The sequence below is a fragment of the Schistocerca piceifrons genome, chromosome 1 (assembly GCF_021461385.2).
Source record: "Schistocerca piceifrons isolate TAMUIC-IGC-003096 chromosome 1, iqSchPice1.1, whole genome shotgun sequence".
NCBI lineage: Eukaryota > Metazoa > Arthropoda > Insecta > Orthoptera > Acrididae > Schistocerca > Schistocerca piceifrons.
In genome coordinates, this window is record NC_060138.1 from 985,278,117 (window position 1) to 985,298,234 (window position 20,118).

The window sequence follows — 20,118 nt, forward strand, 5'->3', positions numbered from 1 at the left end:
AACGAGTCAAGAATCAACAAGCAGTTGGTTTATCTCTCTCTCTCTTTTCCTTCCTTTCTCTCTCTCTCTCTCTCTCTCTCTCTCTCTTTCTCGCTCTCTCTCTCTATCTATCTATCTATGTCTCTGTCTCTTTGCTGTGGATCTTCATCAGATCTTGTTCGAATGTTCTTTGACATGCTGAAAAATGTGTTCAATGGAAGGTTTCATATTAACGAAAATGGAAATGAGAGATAATGTATAGCGGGAGCATTACATTATAGAAGACCTGTGGCAAACCCATCAGAAGTCTGAATGCAAGAAATGTCCCTACATTCTCATCAATACGGCTATATTTGCCAGCTCTCCCCTCCCCCTTCGACCATGACTCCACAGACTTTTTGTACGGTCACAGAGACAAGCTGCAGTCAGGCAGTTAGGGAGGTAATGAATGCCGTCCTTAAATCGTTGCTGTAATTTTACAATTGCTTCATCTAGTTGCCCAGTTACATCCCACACATATTCAGAAGGGAAGATGAAGGAAGATGTCACAGGTGAGAAGAGGAAAAAACATTACAGATAAATGCTCCGTCGATAATGAGATTATTAGAGGCTGAGAAAAAATTCGAATTGAGGGCATATGTAGAAGGCAACTGGCTGTATTATTTTGAAAGATACCAACCTACGTCTGCTTTCAGAGATTTAAAGAAGCCACAGAGAACCTAAATCAGAACGGCCAGGCCGGTGTTCGAGTCACCGTCCTCCCAAATGTGAGTCCCCCCTATTTTACGGCTGTTTACCATTGCGACACCTCGCCCTGTATTTCGGGAGACGCAAGCTATTGTATAACATGTAGAACACCTTTCATTTTAGCAGCCGCATGTGGACGTGGATTACTAGATTAGAAAATCACATCATCTTTCCGTCAAAAAATTATAACCCAGGAAAAGTTATTTATGCCTTCAGCAAACATTAAGTTTTGACTCGAGTTGTGAATTAGTTCGCTGCCAGCTGCGAAGCTCAGTTAAGCCTTTGTGCCTGAGGCAAAGGAAGAGGCACGCCAAGTATGTATGTACACAATCAGCATTTGCATTTATTCAAAACTTCTTTTCTTAAAACTACCATTCCATTCATTTGGTGGTATTTGGTGCATCCTGACTAGAAGAAGATAGGATTTTAAGTTCAACGGCGAATTACTGATCATCTCTTAAAAGGGTGAAGTAATCGCTTTCGAATTACTGTTGATCTCAAACAATTAACGCGTGTCGTAGTATTGAAGTAGTGTGGTGGCGGGAGCTCAGTGCAGTAAAGAGGAATCAGTGCAGGAAAGATGGGTCTTGACGAGCAGACGTGACACAATGAAAGAAACGAGCTGTCGTTCAAACGTGCCCATGATCATCCTGCAGAACTTGATAAAACCAGGAAATTATATGAAAGGCGTATTGACTGACAGCATTAAACATTCCTGTTTTACGAACACTCATGTACCCTATCGGACCACAAATAACCCGCTAGATCATCAGATTTTAATTCCACAGAAGATATTGGGGACTGGAACACTGGGAGAAAAGTTCAATCGACCTCTATACTATTTGGAATCAGCTGGATGTACGATACCTACAGGAATGTGTGGATTCTCCTCCTCACCGGTTTTAGACCATTATCAGGGCCAGGCATTGGACGGTATTAGCGTGGTGTTTCCTCGAGGTGAATAACTGTTTGGTCCAGGGAGCTTAGTTAACAAATGATGAATTTCCATAACATATTTTCACATCGTAAGTGAGTTACACAATAAGCGGTCGAAAAATCTCCCTGTCCAACATAACTCCACAGCCTTCTTGGATGGTCACAGAGACAAGCTGCTCTCAGGCGATTAGACAGGTAATGAATGTCATCCTTAAATCGTGCAAGTCTGTTGCTGTTAGATGGTAATATGTCATTTTTAAATCCTGAAATCAAATGCAGTAAGCACTTTACCTGACTGTCACCAAAGTGCCATTAAAAGATGCTGGTAGTGTTTAGTAATCTTGACGCTTTATGCTACGCGCACAGTGCTAAACTGAAGGAACAGACACCTCCTTCATATGCGGATCACGAGGCCTGAGACAGGGTGGTGATGGCTTCCACCACAGGAGAAACATCATGTGAGAGTGACTTACAGATCATCTAAAGGAGACACCTACCTCGCAGTCTTTACTCAATCATAGCTTTCAATCGCTCAACGCGTGTATATATGTTATCAGAGTCTCCTTCATCCTGCATACTACAACCTCTTGACTTTTTACCCTAGTACAGTTTCAGACACTTGGTACATTTATGTCACTGCATTGCGCTGTGAAACTGAAATATCGTACACAAATCATAAAAAGTTTTGCATCACCTTGGTTCCACGAGTTTCGGAACCTGTACAGAAAACTGGAATAGAGGTGAACATAAACATCATTTCCGTCCTTTTTATTGCTCAGGAAAACCACACATTCCATGTTGTACCACCATACAGCGAGACCTTCAGAGGTGTTGGTCCTGACTGCTGCACACACCGGTACCCCTAATTCCCAATAGTATGTCTTCTTGCACTGATACATGCCTGTATTCGTCGTGGCATACTATCCACAAGTTCATCAAGGCACTATTGGTCCAGATTGTTCCACTCCTTAACAGCGATTCGGCGTAGATCCCTCAGAGTGGTTATTGGGTCACGTCGTCCATAAACAGCGCTTTTCAATCTGTCCCAGGCATGTTCGATAGGTTTCATGCCTGGGAAACATGCTGACCACTCTAATCAAACGATGCCGTTATCCTGAAGGAAGTCATTAACAAGATGTGCACGATGGGGACGCGAATTGTCGTCCAGGAAGACGAATGTCTCGCCAATATGCTGCCGATATCGTTGCACTATCGATCGGAGGATGGAATTAACGTATTGTACAGCCATTATGGCGCTTTCCATTACCACCAGTGCAGTGCTTCGGCCCCATATAGTGCCATCCCAAAACAGCAGGGAGCCTCCACCCTGCTGCACTCGCTGGACAGTGTGTCTGAGGCGTTCAGCGTGACCGGGTTACCTCCAAACACATTACGGACTATTGTCTCGTTAAAGGCATATGTGACACTCATCGGTGAAGAGAACGTGATGTCAATCCTGTGTGGTCCATTAGGCGTGTTGTTGGGCCCGTCTGTACCACGCTGCATGGTGTCGTGGTTGCAAAGATGGACCTCGCCATCGATGTTGGGAGTAAAGTTGCGCATCATGCAGCCTATTGTGCACAGTTTGAGTAGTAACACTACGTCCTGTGACTGCACGAAAAGCATTATTCAACATGTTGGCGTTGCTGTCAGCGTTCCTTTGAGCCATAATCCGTAGGAAGCTGTCATCCACTGCAGTAGTAGCCCTTCGGCGGCCTGAGTAAGGCATGTAATTGACAGTTCCTGTCTCTATGTATCTCCTCCATGTCCAATCATCATCACTATGCCAATAAAATTCTTCTGGGTTTGAGGCTGCATTGTCATCTGTAAAATTCCTACGTTTCGGCGACTGTTGCAAGGCGCCTTCCTCAGGGAGTTAGCAATACACCATGAGGAAGGCTCCTTGGAACAGTCGCCGAAACGTCGGAATTTTACAGATGACAATGCGGCCTCAAATCCAGAAGAATTTTATTGACTGTGACAACGGCTGCGGAAGCCTGAGTTTACAATTATCGCTTTGGTTCACTCCGAGACGCCTGGACACTTCCCTTCTTGAGAGCCCTTCCTGGTACAAATAACAAGGCGGATGCGATCGAAACGCGGTGTTGACCGTCTAGGCATGGTTGAACTACAGACTACACGAGCCGTGCATCTCCTTCCTGGTGGAGTGACTGGAACTGATCGGCTGTCGGACCCCTCCTTCTAATAGGCGCTGCTCAGGCATGGTTGTTTACATCTTTTAGCGGGTTTAGCGACATCTCTGAAAAATCAAAGGGACTGTGTCCGTAATACAGTATTCACAGTCAACGTCTATCGTCAATAGTCATGGAACTGGTGTGATGAAAAACTTTTTTGATGTGTTTAGTACACTTGTTCCCGCCCCTGCAACCAGTCGCGCATATGAGAGTAAGTTTCTGAACTCGCACCATTTGGTGTGTTGTAGGTGTGTGGCCAGCATCAGCGCCACTCTGAGCTTTGTTGGGTAAGTGTAATTCAGTGCAGAAGTGTGTACAGTTTGGGGGCCAGCGAAGCATCGACTTGGAACATAGACAGAGGCCTCTAGCGACACTGATGGACAAGTTGTAGGGCGGTGAGGGTGCCTGTTATGGCTCGCCGACCACAATTCCTTGCTTCAGTGAAGTTGACCCATGGAGTTGCAGTGGCCGCAGTTAGTGGAGAAGCTAACCTATGGGATGGTGCAGATGCGGCCTCTTCTACTTGTCACAATGACGAAGTGTACTGTATGGTGGATAAAAAATGGATTCTGCACCGGTCCTGGCGTGTCAGCTGTACATATCTTCATATTCATGGTTGCTGGTCTAGGCCGCTGGAGAGGAGAGGATTATGGAAACGCGCAGTGTTATACAGCAGAACTCTGTGACGGTTAATGTGAGCCATAACTGTTAGTGGCAAGGTTGAGAGCATTTTGCTGATTACACTGCGGCGGTGTGCATCAACACGGGCCAATATAATTATTGGAAAATAATTTATAAAGTCTATGTGGCTGGGTCGTTGCTCATCCGAGCATCTGCAATTGGTCGGATGAGCAACGACTCAAGAACTTTGTAATATAAATGAAAATGTATTTTTATGCTAAATTACATAGCCAATCTGGACAGTAAAATATTTCGTTTGCTCATTTCTTGGCAATTTTACATTGTATACAAATAAAAAGCCTTGTGAAGATTTTTAATCGCTGGTTTTATGCAATATGTCGCTTGAATTTTTGTAACCAAGATAGTATTTTTGCCCTTGAGTTGCAAGCAATTTTTAAATTTTTTATGCACTGAAATGCACTACCGGCAATTGTGACTTAAAGATTTAAATGTAACACGTACGTTGGCCGCGAATCTGTGTGGTGTTCTATAAACGTGCATCAACACTGTTATGACACCTAGCTTGACCGACCCGTCCACACAGCACACAGCGTGCCGCTGGTCATTGCTTGTGAAGTATTTCAGTGGTACAACTAATGTTGCTTCCTGTTATTCTGCGTACTAGTAACGGCAGTGTCTGACGCCTACATCAACGTGTCATGTATTTTTATCTAAAATTGTATGTATTCTGTATCGGATAGCCTTTTGTTCTTAAATATTGTTCTTCCACAACTGAGTATTATACATATTTGTATTTCTGTGAAAATTGTAGAATAGCATTTATTACTCTTGTCTGTTTATAAACTAGGTCATCGGCTGATGAGTTAAACCCGACAATAAACAAATTCAGAAAAACACCAGTGACTGTTTCTAAGCAACTACACAGTTTTTTCAAATTAGCTTCATTAACTCTGTTCATAGTGGTGCAAGCCTTTGCAAGGACTTTCAGTCTCATTTAGAAGACAAGTGAATTCGGTTCGTGTCTATGCGGTTGAACAGAAGCAAAGTGAGGTCTTGAAGACAGTCCCAAATGAATCGCATGTTTGCACAGCAGGGCCATGGAGTAAGAGAGACTAATATTTTCAGTGTGAAATTATATACACGAAGAGACCTTAGTTTCATGATTGTATACTAGTGATAAGTTACTGTGTATTATGCTGCATTCCTTATGATCCACGTAGATATTTCTTCTGTATAACTGCGTAGTTGTGTTGTATTTTTGGGCTGGCCTGGTGGATGGTGGAAGATGGTAGCACATTGTAGATATCACACTGAGCTGTTCGTTTCTCTTAGCTGTTTAATGTGACCGCTTGGGAAGTTAATCATGATCTTAGCAAGCTGTAATTTTTTGTTGGAACCCACTTGTATAGTTCATCTGGGTTAAGTAAGATTATTTTATCTATCCAATGTATGGATATGTTTTAGAATATGTTCTGTTGTGTGTTATTGTTGCCCACTAGACTTACGAATTATTGTGTTTCCGTGTGGGCGAAATATTGTTTTATTTCCGGTATCACCAGTATTCTGAATGTTTTACTTGTGTTATTGACCGTTAAGCTTTCAATTTTTGCACTTGCACTTGGATGTTGTAATACAATAATTAATAAGGAATATATTAATTATAAGCCCACGCTCATGCAGACCACAGCCGAACTCACTACACCCCAAGCTTGCTTCAACTACTTCATAATCCGCCATCAGATTCTTTTCTTGAGCTGACTCTACACATGGAATAAAACGTGTTTATATCAGATTCTGCTCTTGAGCTGATTCTACACATAGAATAAAACATGCTTATATCTAATATATAAAGAGATAGCAAAACCTGAAACACAGGTGAATCCAATGTTGTTAACGGTTGCAATTGCTCCATATGAATCATCAGGGCCCACATGTATCTGTAGAGTTTTCGAATTCCATTTCCTGCTCATACAATACTTGCACCTGCCCTACGCAGTGTTGCAGGACATGGACGTGAGTGTGAGTACTGAAAAGGTCACCGTTGAATAATGGGACATATCGGCATCTCATGACGACCAACATCTGCTCCAGACAGGCAGCAGATCCATAGATCCATGCTATCCATGCTACCTCTAGCAACTTTCGATGTGATGGTGTTCAAATGCTATTGCGCAATAGAAGCACGTTAGGCAGGTAGAGTTTAGCATATGCAGTTGTAGGATAAATAGTATAATTGGCAACATCCTCCAATAATTTTCCAGTTGGGAAGCCAAATGCTCTGACCCTAGTTCGTAGGACACTCGTTGAAAAGGTCTGAGCTCTGTAATGGGTCGACATCTTAGACAGCTCCTGCTGACTCACAATACAGGTACTGCAAAGTAAAGAACAAATAGGTAGGCACTGTCGTGGCATGGCCGTATCCCATTCTGAGTGTTGATATACTGTATGGTTAGTATGACAGCAGCGCTGCCTGCAGAGCCAACACAGAGCTTACTACCCAATGTTTCCTTTGCTTTTTGTCCAACAAACTACAAACAACAGTTACCAAAGATAAAACCATTACGGAAATATAATACTACTTTCACATTGCACTAAATACAGACATTTCAGCTACCTTATTTTTATTTATTTTCCTTTTTTGTATAATGTAGACTGACGACAGACTAATCCACTTAAAGTCCCTCTTATACGCATTTTTATAGCGACACTCACTTTCATGAAACAAAGAAACGAAGGTAACGGCAACAGAATTTATGAAGGAATAGCTTTTACCTGTGACGACCGGCAGTTCCGTCGTCGTCACTTCAGGCGGACGGTGCGGAGTCGATGGTGGCGGGATACCTGCAACACGTCATACGGTGCACAACTTTACGTCATTACAGTGATTATAGTTTTGTGTGTGTGACAGAGAGAGAGAGAGCGAGAGAGAGAGAGTAAGAGAGGTTTCTTTTAATCAGAACCAACTGAGAATATAATTAGAGATCATACCATCAATCTCGCCTTGTGATACAATGTATAACCCTATCTCACATGCGTATACACTTATTTTTTTTTTTTTTTGTTTCTGCTTCACTGTTGGTTGTTTCAAAAAATGGTTCAAATGGCTCTGAGCACTATGGGACTTAACATCTTAGGTCATCAGTCCCCTAGAACTTAGAACTACTTAAATCCAGCTAACCTAAGGACATCACACACATCCATGCCCGAGGCAGGATTCGAACCTGCGACCGTAGCAGTGCCACGGTTCCGGACTGCAGGGCCTAGAACCGCACGGCTGCCACGGCCGGCTTTGGTTGTTTCGCTCCTGGATATTGGTGATATTTGAAAAATAGAGAAATGGACCTATAAGCGGAAGAAAACATAGTTTCACTGCAGCTCTACAATTTTATCACAAACTACACCCTCTTATTGGTGTTGATAATTTCTTTCTTTCATTTCATTTGTTCTCTTACATACTGACCTTCAGTTCCTGTTCTCTATTTTTGCGATATTTTATTTATTTATGTATTTTATCTTTTTATTCATCTATCCTGATCAGATTAGGGCCTTCAGGACCTCTCTTACATCGCACCAAGGTTTCACACATGCAGTACTTTTCTTTACATCAAAGTTACCTAAGATAAAAATTTTAATAGTATTAATATAATTAAAATGGTATTAGTATAATTAAAATGACTTTTCTGATACTCATCTCAGAGAAGCACTTTAACACCACGTCCTATGTTACTTATTGGATGTATTCCAATATCTACGCTCTCCTAGAGTTTTTACTCTCTAAAACTGCCTCTAATGCAAAGGTTATTACTGTGGTGTCACCGCCAGACACCACATTTGCTAGGTGGTAGTTTTAAATCGGCCGCGGTCCATTAGTACATGTCGGACCCGCGTGTCGCCACTGTGTGATCGCAGACCGAGCGCCACCACAAGGCAGGTCTCGAGATACGGACTAGCACTCGCCCCAGTTGTACGGACGACTTTGCTAGCGACTACATGGACGAAGCATTGCTCATTAGCCGAGCCAATAGATAGAATAGCCTTAAGCTAAGTCAATGGCTACGAGCTAGCAAGGCGCCATTAGTAACATTGCATGTATCTAAAGAGTCTCACTTGTATCGCCACAATCTCCAGATGTACCAAAAGGATGGATTAAAGTTAAGTATTCCAGAAGCTACGTACTTTTCTTTATAGCATTCATTACGTATCCTGTTTCAGACCTCACGCCATCCTGCTTTAGCTTAGCGCGTGCCTTTCGGCTTCCTCTCATTGTGTCTAGGCTGTCTTGTCTAGACACAACAGTTACTTCTTGAACCAGGGAAATGAGGGAAAAGTCACATTCGTGAGCACACATGGAGCAGGTAATATGTTTTTCATGCAGCACAGGCCATGGCAAATCAGGACATTGACTTCAGTTGTAACACTGGTGCGACGCCAGTGTAATGTCAGCGTGATGCCATCTGATTCTTGGGATAGTTTTGGAATACGACGCAAAACGACACAGCGAGAGTTGCAACTAAAATGAATGTTTATTTAGTCATTGACCGGTTTCGCGCTATGCCCATTCTCAATCCAGCCGTTGTTTGCCAAAGAACATGTCCATCCAAAACAGTAAAAAATAAAGTGGGTGCATATGTGTATGGTCCCAACAATGCATCACAGTCTAAAGTGAGGCGCTGTTCCCCATTACCCGTCACACTGCAATCATGCAATTTTTTGAATAATTTGTTACAGCAGTATTAAACTGACCAAACTGTCTTCTCACCGCAGAGCACAGGAAGTCGAATTATCTCTCTTGCACCAGAGCAATTGGACATCCTCCGCTTCCCATACATTCCCCTCCCTGCCCATGAGTTAACTTGTCATGTGTTGTCAGTGACCTTCAAATATTACATGTACAGATGTAATATGGCACTGGCCAAAAGTTCTCACGCATGCTGACACGATTAGCGCAAGAAACTGCAGTGACTCTCTACTCATGCAGGTCAATATTGTAACTGTCGATAGGTGCTTTAAGTTTTAGGGTTTCGAACTTATATACAAATGTGGTAAGTACAGTAGGGAAAAACTGGTGCTACATTATTGATATATAATGAAAAGAATTCAGAACCTAATACAGTAGTGGGTTAAAGGAAGGCTTCGCCATTTACACCATGATGCCATCTTGTCTAACAGATGCTGATCTTATAAGAATGATAAACTTTTTGACGGTATTTCTAGTAACACCCTTAAGGCAGAAATTTTCGTGACTGCTGTCGTTTACCTCAATTCAGTAATAAATAAATCTGTAATCAAATAGACTGTTTCGTTTGAGGTAGAGTCGTCGTTGTAGCTAATGTGAAATACCGGTTCAGTTCCTTGGCTAGGATAATGGTGTCAGCTGCAGCTTTTATTTTCCCTATACCAGGACCACGCTTACAGCAGCCGGTTTACGTGTGTTGTTGGTTACTGTATTAGCGTGCCTGAGATTAACTTTTGTCACGACTTGACTGACTCTGTTCCGCTTTAGCTTGTAACTAATTTGATTTTCAGGTTTGGGATGTACTTTGTATATGCAATGCGCAGTGTCTCGGAGATTCAGGAGTTGCTTTAGTTCATCATTTAGCCGTGGTGAGGGTTTCGTTCTCACTCTTCTGGTCTGCAGGGGAGCTTATTAGTCGTATAGTTGAGGAAGTTTGTTATTATTGCCACAAAGTTTTTCGGTTATTTATGGGAAAAGATCGGAAATCGTATCCAATCTTCTTCTTTTTTTTTTTTTTTTTTCCTTGCGCCTAGACTGTGTATGTAGTCAATTGTGGTTTCTTCCTTTTACTTTCCAGCGAGTCCGCCTGAAAATTGTATCGTGGGCAGATAAGCCAGGTGCAGTTGTTTGTATGGTACGAATTACTTTGTTTGGGGATTTTGTTGCAAATATGTCTGTGAGATTGCTTTTATAAATTTTGAATTGGTGACTCTAATGCCAAAGCCGGAACGTACAACACAGATGAATCAGTTTTTGACAGACGTGATTAGACAAAAAAAAAAGGGTGAGAGACTGGTTCAATATGCAAAATGCATAAAAACACCTATAATTAATACGTTCATCGAGAAGCAAATGGACTTGGAGAGGGTCTTAACTTTACACTTAATAATGAAATAGACTTCATTCTTACCAATAGGCCTCAAAATGTTAAAGATGTCTCTGTGCTGAACAGGTTCGATACAAACAGTGATCATCGACTAAAAGAGCAAAGTTTGAACTGAATACAGAAGATGAAGGACTGAAGCTAATTAAAGTAAAAAGAAAAAAATTAAATTTCAAAAATCTCGAAGAATAGGGACAGGAATTTCAAGGAAGGATTAAGAGAAAATTAAAAGAAAGTGAAGCAGAAGCAGTAACAAAGACAAACACAACAGTTGAAGAAATGGGTGGCTTGTGCAAATCTCAAAAACAACCAAAGAAGCTGATAAATAAAACGATAAGTTTGATGGACAAGAGAAGAAACTTAAAGTAGAAATAGGTAAAGGTAAGATACAATATACAGAACTGTGCAAGTCTCTGAGAAGAGCATGAAAGATGACATGCAGAAGTATGAAGGAGATATACTAAAAGTCAGTCTTGAAAGTAAATCTAGTGTAAAGATAGCTAAGCGGAAGCTTATGATTGGAAAGTATTAGCTAATATCGCTGGTGGACTGTGCCTCTGGTCCCGCGCGGAGGTTCGAGTCCTCCCTCGGGCATGGGTGTGTGTATTTGTCCTTAGGATAATTTAGGTTAAGTAGTGTGTAAGCTTAGGGACTGATGACCTTAGCAGTTCAGTCCTATATGATTTCACACACTTTTTTTTTAATATCGCGGGACACAGACCGTGGCCGAATTAAAGAAAGAAGCACCCGAAGATATTGAGAACTTTTATTGTAATCTGTACAGTAAATTCAATCATGATATCCTAATCCTAGACGAATTGAAAGCCTCTGCTTCCCAAATCCCAGAAATAGGCTCCTTAAAAGTCAACATGCTATAGACAAGATGGAGAAATGAACCGCTCCAGGTAGTGATGACCTTTCAGTCGATATCTTAAAGCTGATGGATTCGAATCTATAAAGCATTTAGCTACATTTTCAAATTCTTTGCACAGTGGAAAATTACCAAGAGATTGGAAAAAAGGCGAAATAAGCCAAATACAGAAGAAAGGTAGTACTAAAGATATAAAGAACTATCGCCCTATCAGCCTGCTGCCCATTCTGTGCAAAGTTTCTACTAGAATTTTTACTACCAGATCGAGCGCTATACTTGAGCTTGTCCAACCCACTGAGCTAGCCGGGTTCCGCGCAATATTTAGCACAACTGATCACACCTTCACTCAATGAGAAACAATTAGTACAACAAATGAGTACTATATACCTCTTTGCCTCGCCTTCAGAAATTTATAAAAGACATTCAATTCGATCAGTCACCCAGCTTTGTTTGAGGGTATAACAGAGCAAGGAACAGGCCCATAATGAAGTTTTACACATACCTTCACAGCTTTTATGAATGTTGTTAAAGACACCAACACATTTCACATTGGAAAGGACATAAAACAACGTGTCTAAGTCTTCAAAACTATCTTCAGCCGTCCTCAAAAAAGCAGTGTCTATATTGGATTGGAAAACAAAGGGAATCCAAATTCTGGGAAAGAGATTAACCTGAGGTTCGTTGATATTGTACTACTTGCCTACTTGCAAGTAGATAGCAGAACTTCAGATACTGGTTAGCGAACTTGCGTCAGTCTGCTATGAATTTGGCCGAAAAATGAACTATGATAAAACCAAGATCATGATGAATCAATCGACACCGGAAGAAAATACATCTTTGAAGTACGCAACTTCAAGGTAACACAATATGTCTATATGGGTCAACTGGGAAATATGGAAGGAGACCTAAGACCAGAAATATTTCGACGAATTGAATTAGACTGGCAAGCGTATGGAAGATACGCCTCAGTTTTGAAGCCCAAGACGTTGGCCCAGCTGAAGAATACTGCCTTTGACCAATGTATACTGCCAGTAATAGCTTACGACTGTGAGATGTGGATATTGAATGAGACTGGAGTCCAGTGTATCAAAAAAGACCAAGGGGAAGACCACTGGACAGATGGGACAGAGACTTAAAGACAACCGAATTGAACTGGCAACGGGAAACTCAAGATTGGCGGAAATGAAGAACCTGCTAGGATATTGTGTTGCACGCCGACTCAAAGAGGCCACATCTCCTTGCTGATGATGGAGATGATGATGATATCCATGAATGTATGAGCACTTGTTGAGTGATAGTTAGGCGCAAGCTAAAGTAAGGTCAAATTTGAAGAACAAGGCATACGCTTGAACTTCGCATTGAATGAACAGTTGTGGATAAATTTATGTTAATGTCACCTGCTATAATTATATGCTAATACATAGATTCGACTCTTAGGGGGCAGGTTGGAAATAGACCAAACCCGCCTACATTAGAAGGTTCTTTGAAGACACAGATTAGGCACTTTCGTTTTAGGGATTCGATCTCTAAGAACAAAGATTCCATTACTGTGTCTTCGTTATTTTTTACGTGTGTATCGCGGTAGGCAATTAAATCGTGCGAAGTCCATTTTTACTATCATTTAATTTTCTATAAGTTCCTTTAATAGTCTGATTTCTTAGAAAATTTGTATCGTCCTGTAGATTCCAGTTTTCTATTTTTCATGATCGGTTTTGGATAGCGTTCCCAGATTCGCTTTTCTCTGCTTACATAGAGGACGCATTGATTACAATGTTATCTGAGATTTGCTCCATTTCATGATGGGCGCCTAGTACAGCAACCGGTTATGAATTTATAGAAATAAGACAGTTTTATTTGCAAATTGTTTTATTGTTTACTGGCATTGACGCGTTTGCTCTTGTGGGGCACCTTAAGATTAACGTAAGAAGTAATGTGGTGAGCAAACACCCGTCATTTAAAGCTAGCACATGGAATTAAAAAAAATTATTTTGTCTTAATGCCATGTGCAGGCATTAAATGTGGTGAACCAACATCCGACATTTAATGCCAGCATGTGACGTAAGGACTAAAATTTGATCTTAGTGCCATATGCTGACATTAAATGACGGATGTTGGCTCACTATATTACTTCTTTTGTTAATCTGAACTTGAGCCAAAAGGGCGAAACGCGTTACTGCCAATAAATAGATATCACAATTTCCAATGAAGACTGTCATAGTCCTCGACAATATTATCTGTTTTTAGCATTATATACTTCTTAACTCTTAATCAGTGTCTAACATATCTTAAGACGCCCGTAATTGAAGCCAGTCGTGAATAAATGTAAATTTCTGATCTACAACTATAAAATATAACTATAAAAGTCATGTTGCTTGCCAGATTCACTTCGCTGATTTCATGGAAAAATACGTAACATTTCCGCACATCGTAGGCAAGCATTAACAGCTACTTTAAGTTGTCTAAGAATTTATCACGCTTTTTCACGTTGAACCACGTCGCACTAGCTTATCTATGCATCGTTTGGTCACTCCCGCAAGGATGGAAAGAAGTATAGTGTAACAGCGTATTTGTCTCCATATTCAAAACCTTTTAAAATATAGTTGAAAATTTCTCCTTTGTCGTTAAGAAATCAGCGGACCACTCTAACAGGACGCTGCTCAAACCATTAAGTTTGGTCACGCTCTCTCTACCACAGACACACGCTGGTGAGAATAATTACCTACCACGAATGCATCGTGTCCTCACATTCCCTCAGGTTATGTGGGTAACGCTGAGCCAAGTTGGAGAGTAATATTCTGCTTCTGAATATACCAAGACCAGGGCACATCATTACAGCATTGGCGAAGAATGACTGTAGAAGCTTCCAAATACAGTATTCTACATTTTAGTTCAGAGTTTGGCAGTATATCAAGACTAATAACCCTTGAAAGTCAATATTCTATCCAACATCGTACTAAAATATTTAAGATGTTTGTTGTGGCTCAGACGTCTTTTATCGAGCTTTCTAGCCGAGTAGGATGGTATACTAGTTCTGAACGTGAACTTTGTCTTTGCCTTCCGTGAGATATTTTCAGACTGAGCAACTCGGGCGCGACTCGTCACACATCCTTACACTTCCAGTTCTGTCATCCCCTTCATCTACTTCCCAGATTCCGAAATACTCCTGCATATCTTACATACATAGCGAGAAACTCACATGAATGGAATAATGTCACGTGTCACCAACACAAGTTTGCGATTCGGACATATAATAATAACGTTGCTGCTTTTTTATTTGATTTAATATGAAGGCAATCCGACAGGATTTTTAAAAACTTGTCACATATTTCTGCAGGAGCTAGTGCTGGTCAAAACCAGGAGAAAGGGACCTACAGTGATATATACGGAAACCAGTACGTGGTGAGATATGGGCCAGTCCGTTCTCTCATTCCCAACGGTCTATTAGGTAGAAGTAAACACTAAATGCAATGCTGCATATGGTTAACACACATCCTTTAGCCCTTCTGTGCAGTGAATCAAGCAGTCTTTCAAATAAACCTGGGCACATCCGGACTACGACATATCTTTTGGTCACATGATCCTGTAACGTCTATACATTGACTACAGATTAGGTGCACACCACTGCCTTTAAATGTCCCTATAGCCCAGAAATCTAACGGATTCGGTTCAGGTGAAAGGGTATGGCATGCTGGCGGACCTCCTCGAGCACTGTACCTACAATGAAACGTTGCGGTGAGGTACAGTTGCACTGAAAGTGGAAAACTGGGTATTCGCCCGTCATGCATAAACCATTGTTGTCATCTTTCTCCCAGCCGTAGTGGCCGAGCGGTTCTAGACGCTACAGTCTGGAACCGCGCGACCGCTACGGTCGCAGGTTCGAATCCTGCCTCGGGCATGGATGTGTGTGACGTCCTTAGGTTAGTTAGGTTTAAGTAGTTCTAGGGAACTGATGACCTCAGAAGTTAAGTCCCATAGCGCTCAGAACCATTTGAACCATTGGTCATCTTTCTGCAAAGGTAACGTTCTCCAATAGCGCTACAAATTCATAGAGCAAAATCGGCGATACACAGTCTTGTCTGATAAATACATGACATTACTATCGAAGAGTACGAATTCCAACGTTTCATTATGATGCAATCTCAGCCGAATTTGTGGAAGGAAAGTTGAATACTCTCACGTCTAGCTCACGACAGAGGTACGTTGAACCAGTAAGCCAGAAACTTTTAAGCAGTCAGCATGAAAATTTGCCTTCCAGTTCACAACGAAAACATAACGGCAGAGGCTATACAATTAGCGCCCGCTTTGTTTACCGTGCACGTTAGGGCAGTAATGGCCCGCTTTCCAGCGTTAATATTCCCTCTCCGTCTCCTTCCCCTTAACATTATCCGAGACGGAGGCTCACCTCATACATTCCGCGCCGCCCTTCAGTACGCAGAAGTTAACGCGAGGGTAGGCCCGGGAAAAATAAGAGAAGTCCTTAATCGGGTTGTGTCTTCTCTCTTTTTGGAGGTCGGAATTGAATTTAAAAGACAAATGTGCGCTGAGGGGAGGCGGCGAGGTTTGCCCTGAAGAATGGCTTCCCGCTGCAAGGCCTCCTATTCCCCCCGTACCATCCCGCCAGCCTTCTCGCGCCTTCCCCCTCCCCCACTTCACGAGACGCAACAGGCCCCCTGCTGGCTGCAGCCGTCTGTGCGGGCCGGCGTCACGCCTCACCGAGACGCCCGCCGCCCCGACGCTTCTATTTACGGGCAGCTGCTGGAGCGTGTTCTGGCCGCTGTTCTTCCTGCTGCTTTCTCTGTTTCCCCCGGCGCCTCTTCTTCTGCGACCTTACGGCTCTCATAGAGAAATTACGGACACGAATGGCGCCAGGAGAATGTCTCAGCAGCATTCATGAGAGAAAGCAGGAGTGCACTTTCTCAAAAACATGGGATATAGTGTCGAAAAGCCTCATCACCCATCAATTGTGTTGTGTATATGGGTTCACGGCTCTTAAAGAGAATTCATGGACTCGAATGGCGCCAGCTTGCCCTTTTCAAATGGTTCAAATGGCTCTGAGCACTATGGGACTTAAGGGGGATAGGACGTCAAATAACCCGCCTTGGAGCAGGAGAGGCACCACAGGACATTTTGGTTTCCACTGCCTATAGTTTCACAAATAAATTCATAAAACTTTGAAAGAATGATCAGGAAGGATTCAGGATTCATACTCATAGCAGTGGAAGCTCAAAAACGTAACAAAATACATTTTTTACATGTGAAATTTCATAATTTTTTCACTTACTACTGGCTGCATTTGTTGCTATAGGTACACTTTTCTTCCTAAGTAAGAGAGATTCTTCGATGAATTTTGCACAGCATACAAACTATAGTTACATGTGTATCAAACTCTAGAATTTATTTAATTTATGAAAAAATGAACGAACTGTTACATTTTAAACTTCATGTTTAGAAGAAACTCAAATTTTACAGTTAATTATCTCAATTTTTACCACAGTTTTTAATAGATTCGGAAAATTCTAGATTTCCATACACCTGTAAGTACTGCTTGTAAGCTGTGCAAAATACATCGAAGAACCTATCAGCCCCCTAGACTTAGAACTACTTAAACCTAACTAACCTAAGGACATCACACACATCCATGCCCGAGGCCGGATTCGAACCTGCGACCGTAGTGGTCGCGCTGTTCCAGACTGTAGCGCCTAGAACCGCTCGACCACCCCGGCCGGCTTGCCCTTTTCCTACACGATATATTGCGAATTGTGGGTGAAGGTCAATAGGTGGATACCATATTTCTAGATTACCGAAAAGCATTTGCCACTGTTCGCCACTGTATACTGTTAACGAAGGTATGAGCAAACGGAATAGGTACGCAGATACGTGAGTGGCTCGAAACTTCGTTAGTAATACAACCCAGTGTGTTGTCCTCGACGGCGAATGTTCAACAGAGGCAAAGTTATCGTCAGGAATGCCGCGGGGAAGTGTGATAGGACCGCTATTATTTTCAGTATACATAAACCATCTGGCGTAAAGGGTGGGCAACACGGTTGTCTGCTGATCATGCTGTGGTGTACGAGAAGTTGTCGAATGTGAGTGACTGTAGAACGATACGAGATTTCTTGTTGGTGTGATGAATTGCAGCTGGCTCTAAAGGTAGAAAAATATAAGTTAATGCGGGTCAGTAGAAAAAACAACCCTGTGCCATTCGAATACAGCATTAGCAGTGTCCTGCTTGACACAGCCACGTCCTTTAAATATTTGGCCGTAAAGTTCCACAGCGATATGGAATAGAACAACCATGTGAGGCTTGTGGTAGTAAAAGCGAATGGTCGATTTCGATTTATTGGGCTAATTTTAGGAAAGTGTGGTTCATCTGCAGAGGAGACCGCACGTAGGACGTTGGTGCGACCTATTTTTGGGTACTGCTGTAGTTTTTGGCAACCTCATCAGGTCGAATTAAAGAAAGACATCGAAGCAGTTCAGAGCCGGGCTGCTAGATTTGTTACCGGTAGGTTCGAACATCAAACACGTATTATCTTGAGCTTCGGGAACTCAAATGTGAATCCCTGAAGCGAAGGTGACATTCTTTTTGAGGAATACTATTGAAAAAAGTTTAGAGAAAAGACGTTTTGAAATTGACAGCAGAACGATCTAACTGCCATCAACATAAATTTCGCGTAAGGATCACAAAGATAAGAAACGAGAAATTAGGGCTCACATTGAGGCAAATAAACGGTAGTTTTTCTCCGCTCTATCTGCGTGTCGAACACGAAAGGAAATGACTAGTAGTGGCACAGGGTATCCTCCACCAATCACCGTGCGATGGTTTGCACAGTATGTATGTTGATGTAGACGTAGACAATGTCTCAGTGCCATGCGTGACACGACGTGGATGGACTCGACTAATGACTTAAGTAGTGGTAGAGGGAACCGACATCATGAATCCTGCAGGACTGTCCATAAATACGAGGAGGTGGGGATCTCTCCTGAACAGCACGTTGCAAGGCATTCCAGAGATGCTCAATTATTTTCATGTCTGGGGAGTTTGTATTTAAACTCAGGAGAGTGTTCCTGGAGCCACTCTGTAGCTGTTATGGACGTTTGGGGTCTCGCGTGGTCCTGTTGGAAATGCCCAAGTCCGTCGGAATGCACAATGTTGACATGAACTTTTCCAGATAACCACAGAGGATGCTTACGCACCTGTCACCTGTCAGAGTCGTATCTAGACATATCAGGGGTCCCATATCACTCCAGCTACACACGCCCCACACCATTACAAAACCCCCACCAGATAGAACAGTCCCCTGCTGACATGCAGGGTACATGGTTTCATAAGGTTGTCTCCATACCCTTACACGTCCATACAATCGATAAATTTTGAAACGTCCCGTCACTCGTGCACCGACTATAACACCATGTTCAAACTCACTTAAATCTTGATTAACTGTCGTCGTAGTAGCAGCAACCGCCAGTCATAACCGCCAGACGCTTGTTGTCTTACACAGGCGTTGCCGAGCGCAGCGCCGTATTCTGCATGTTTACATATCTCTGTATTTGAATACGCACGCCTATTCCAGTTTCTTGGTGATTCAGTGTATATTCCACACGTGTGGAGGAAACGATATCTGATGGTGTGTTAAATAACAGCCATGGTTCTTCCAGACACAAATGTCTCAGGTGTGAAGTCAGTGGTATTAATCTCGATCGGGGAAGCAATGAAAGGTGACAGGCAATCCACCTTTCATATTGGTGGATACATCTACGTGTCGTGCTCAGTATCAAAGTGAGAAATTGCTTTTATTAATTTCACAGCACTGCCTTTCTCTGTGCCTGAATTTTCTCATTCTTTTCAGTGCCACAGACGAAGATTACGCTGGGGACAGCACTTAGATGTATCCACCTGTCCTAAACATGGATGATTGCTGGATTAAATGAATGTGGATGTAACTGCAACTGTGTGAATTCAGGTGTACTTTCTTGTTTTAGCTTTGCACCAGAGGCCTGGAACCAACGGATGAATTCAACTTTCAAAGCTGACTTGTGATGCCAGTCAGGCCGGTTGTCTGAGCATTATCTGCGCAAGTTTTAGTTGCTCGTCCCTGTGCGATAGGCTCTCTTCGTTCAAACTTCAGACGTTGCACCAATGGAAAAATTTTGAGAACGACTAAACAGACGTCGTCTCTCTTGCTTCTAATTGGAGGGGACGCCTGCAATAACGAAAGAATTTGGTTTTATTGGTTGGTCAGTTCGCTCTCTCCAGGTTTTCGGTGCCTGTGGTCGGAGGCGAGGCAGAAGCGTCTGGGCCGTGGAAGAGTTCTCTAGAAGACGAATCGCTGTGATGGTGACACTGACGGGTCGCTTCCGTGCGCACTTAAGTGGTGACTTCGGATAGTAATTAGTTCAGAATTTTCCAATAAGGAACTTTGTGTAACCTTAAAGTCATTTTCATAAGCACTGTCGGGCTCTCGCGGGTGATACAATTGCCATCATTCAGCTAAATTCAGATGGAGTAGAACTTGCCCTTTACCCGGCGAGAATTCACTTCATACGCGTAATTGTCATTACGTTTCGTGTTTCCTTCCTGCTGTGCTGTAGAAGGCAGCATTGAAGAATCGACATTGGCGGAAAATTG

General features: G+C 42.4%; 1 protein-coding gene across 1 annotated transcript in view; it reads right to left on the reverse strand.

Annotated features, from left to right (window-relative positions):
* The window catches only part of LOC124776958 (lachesin-like), an 805,533-nt gene that overhangs the window by 60,584 nt on the left and 724,831 nt on the right, over positions 1-20,118 (reverse strand). The window contains exon 8 of the mRNA XM_047252196.1: positions 7,272-7,340. Within this exon, the coding sequence (XP_047108152.1) occupies positions 7,272-7,340 (69 nt within the window). The remainder of the gene's footprint in view (positions 1-7,271; positions 7,341-20,118) is intronic.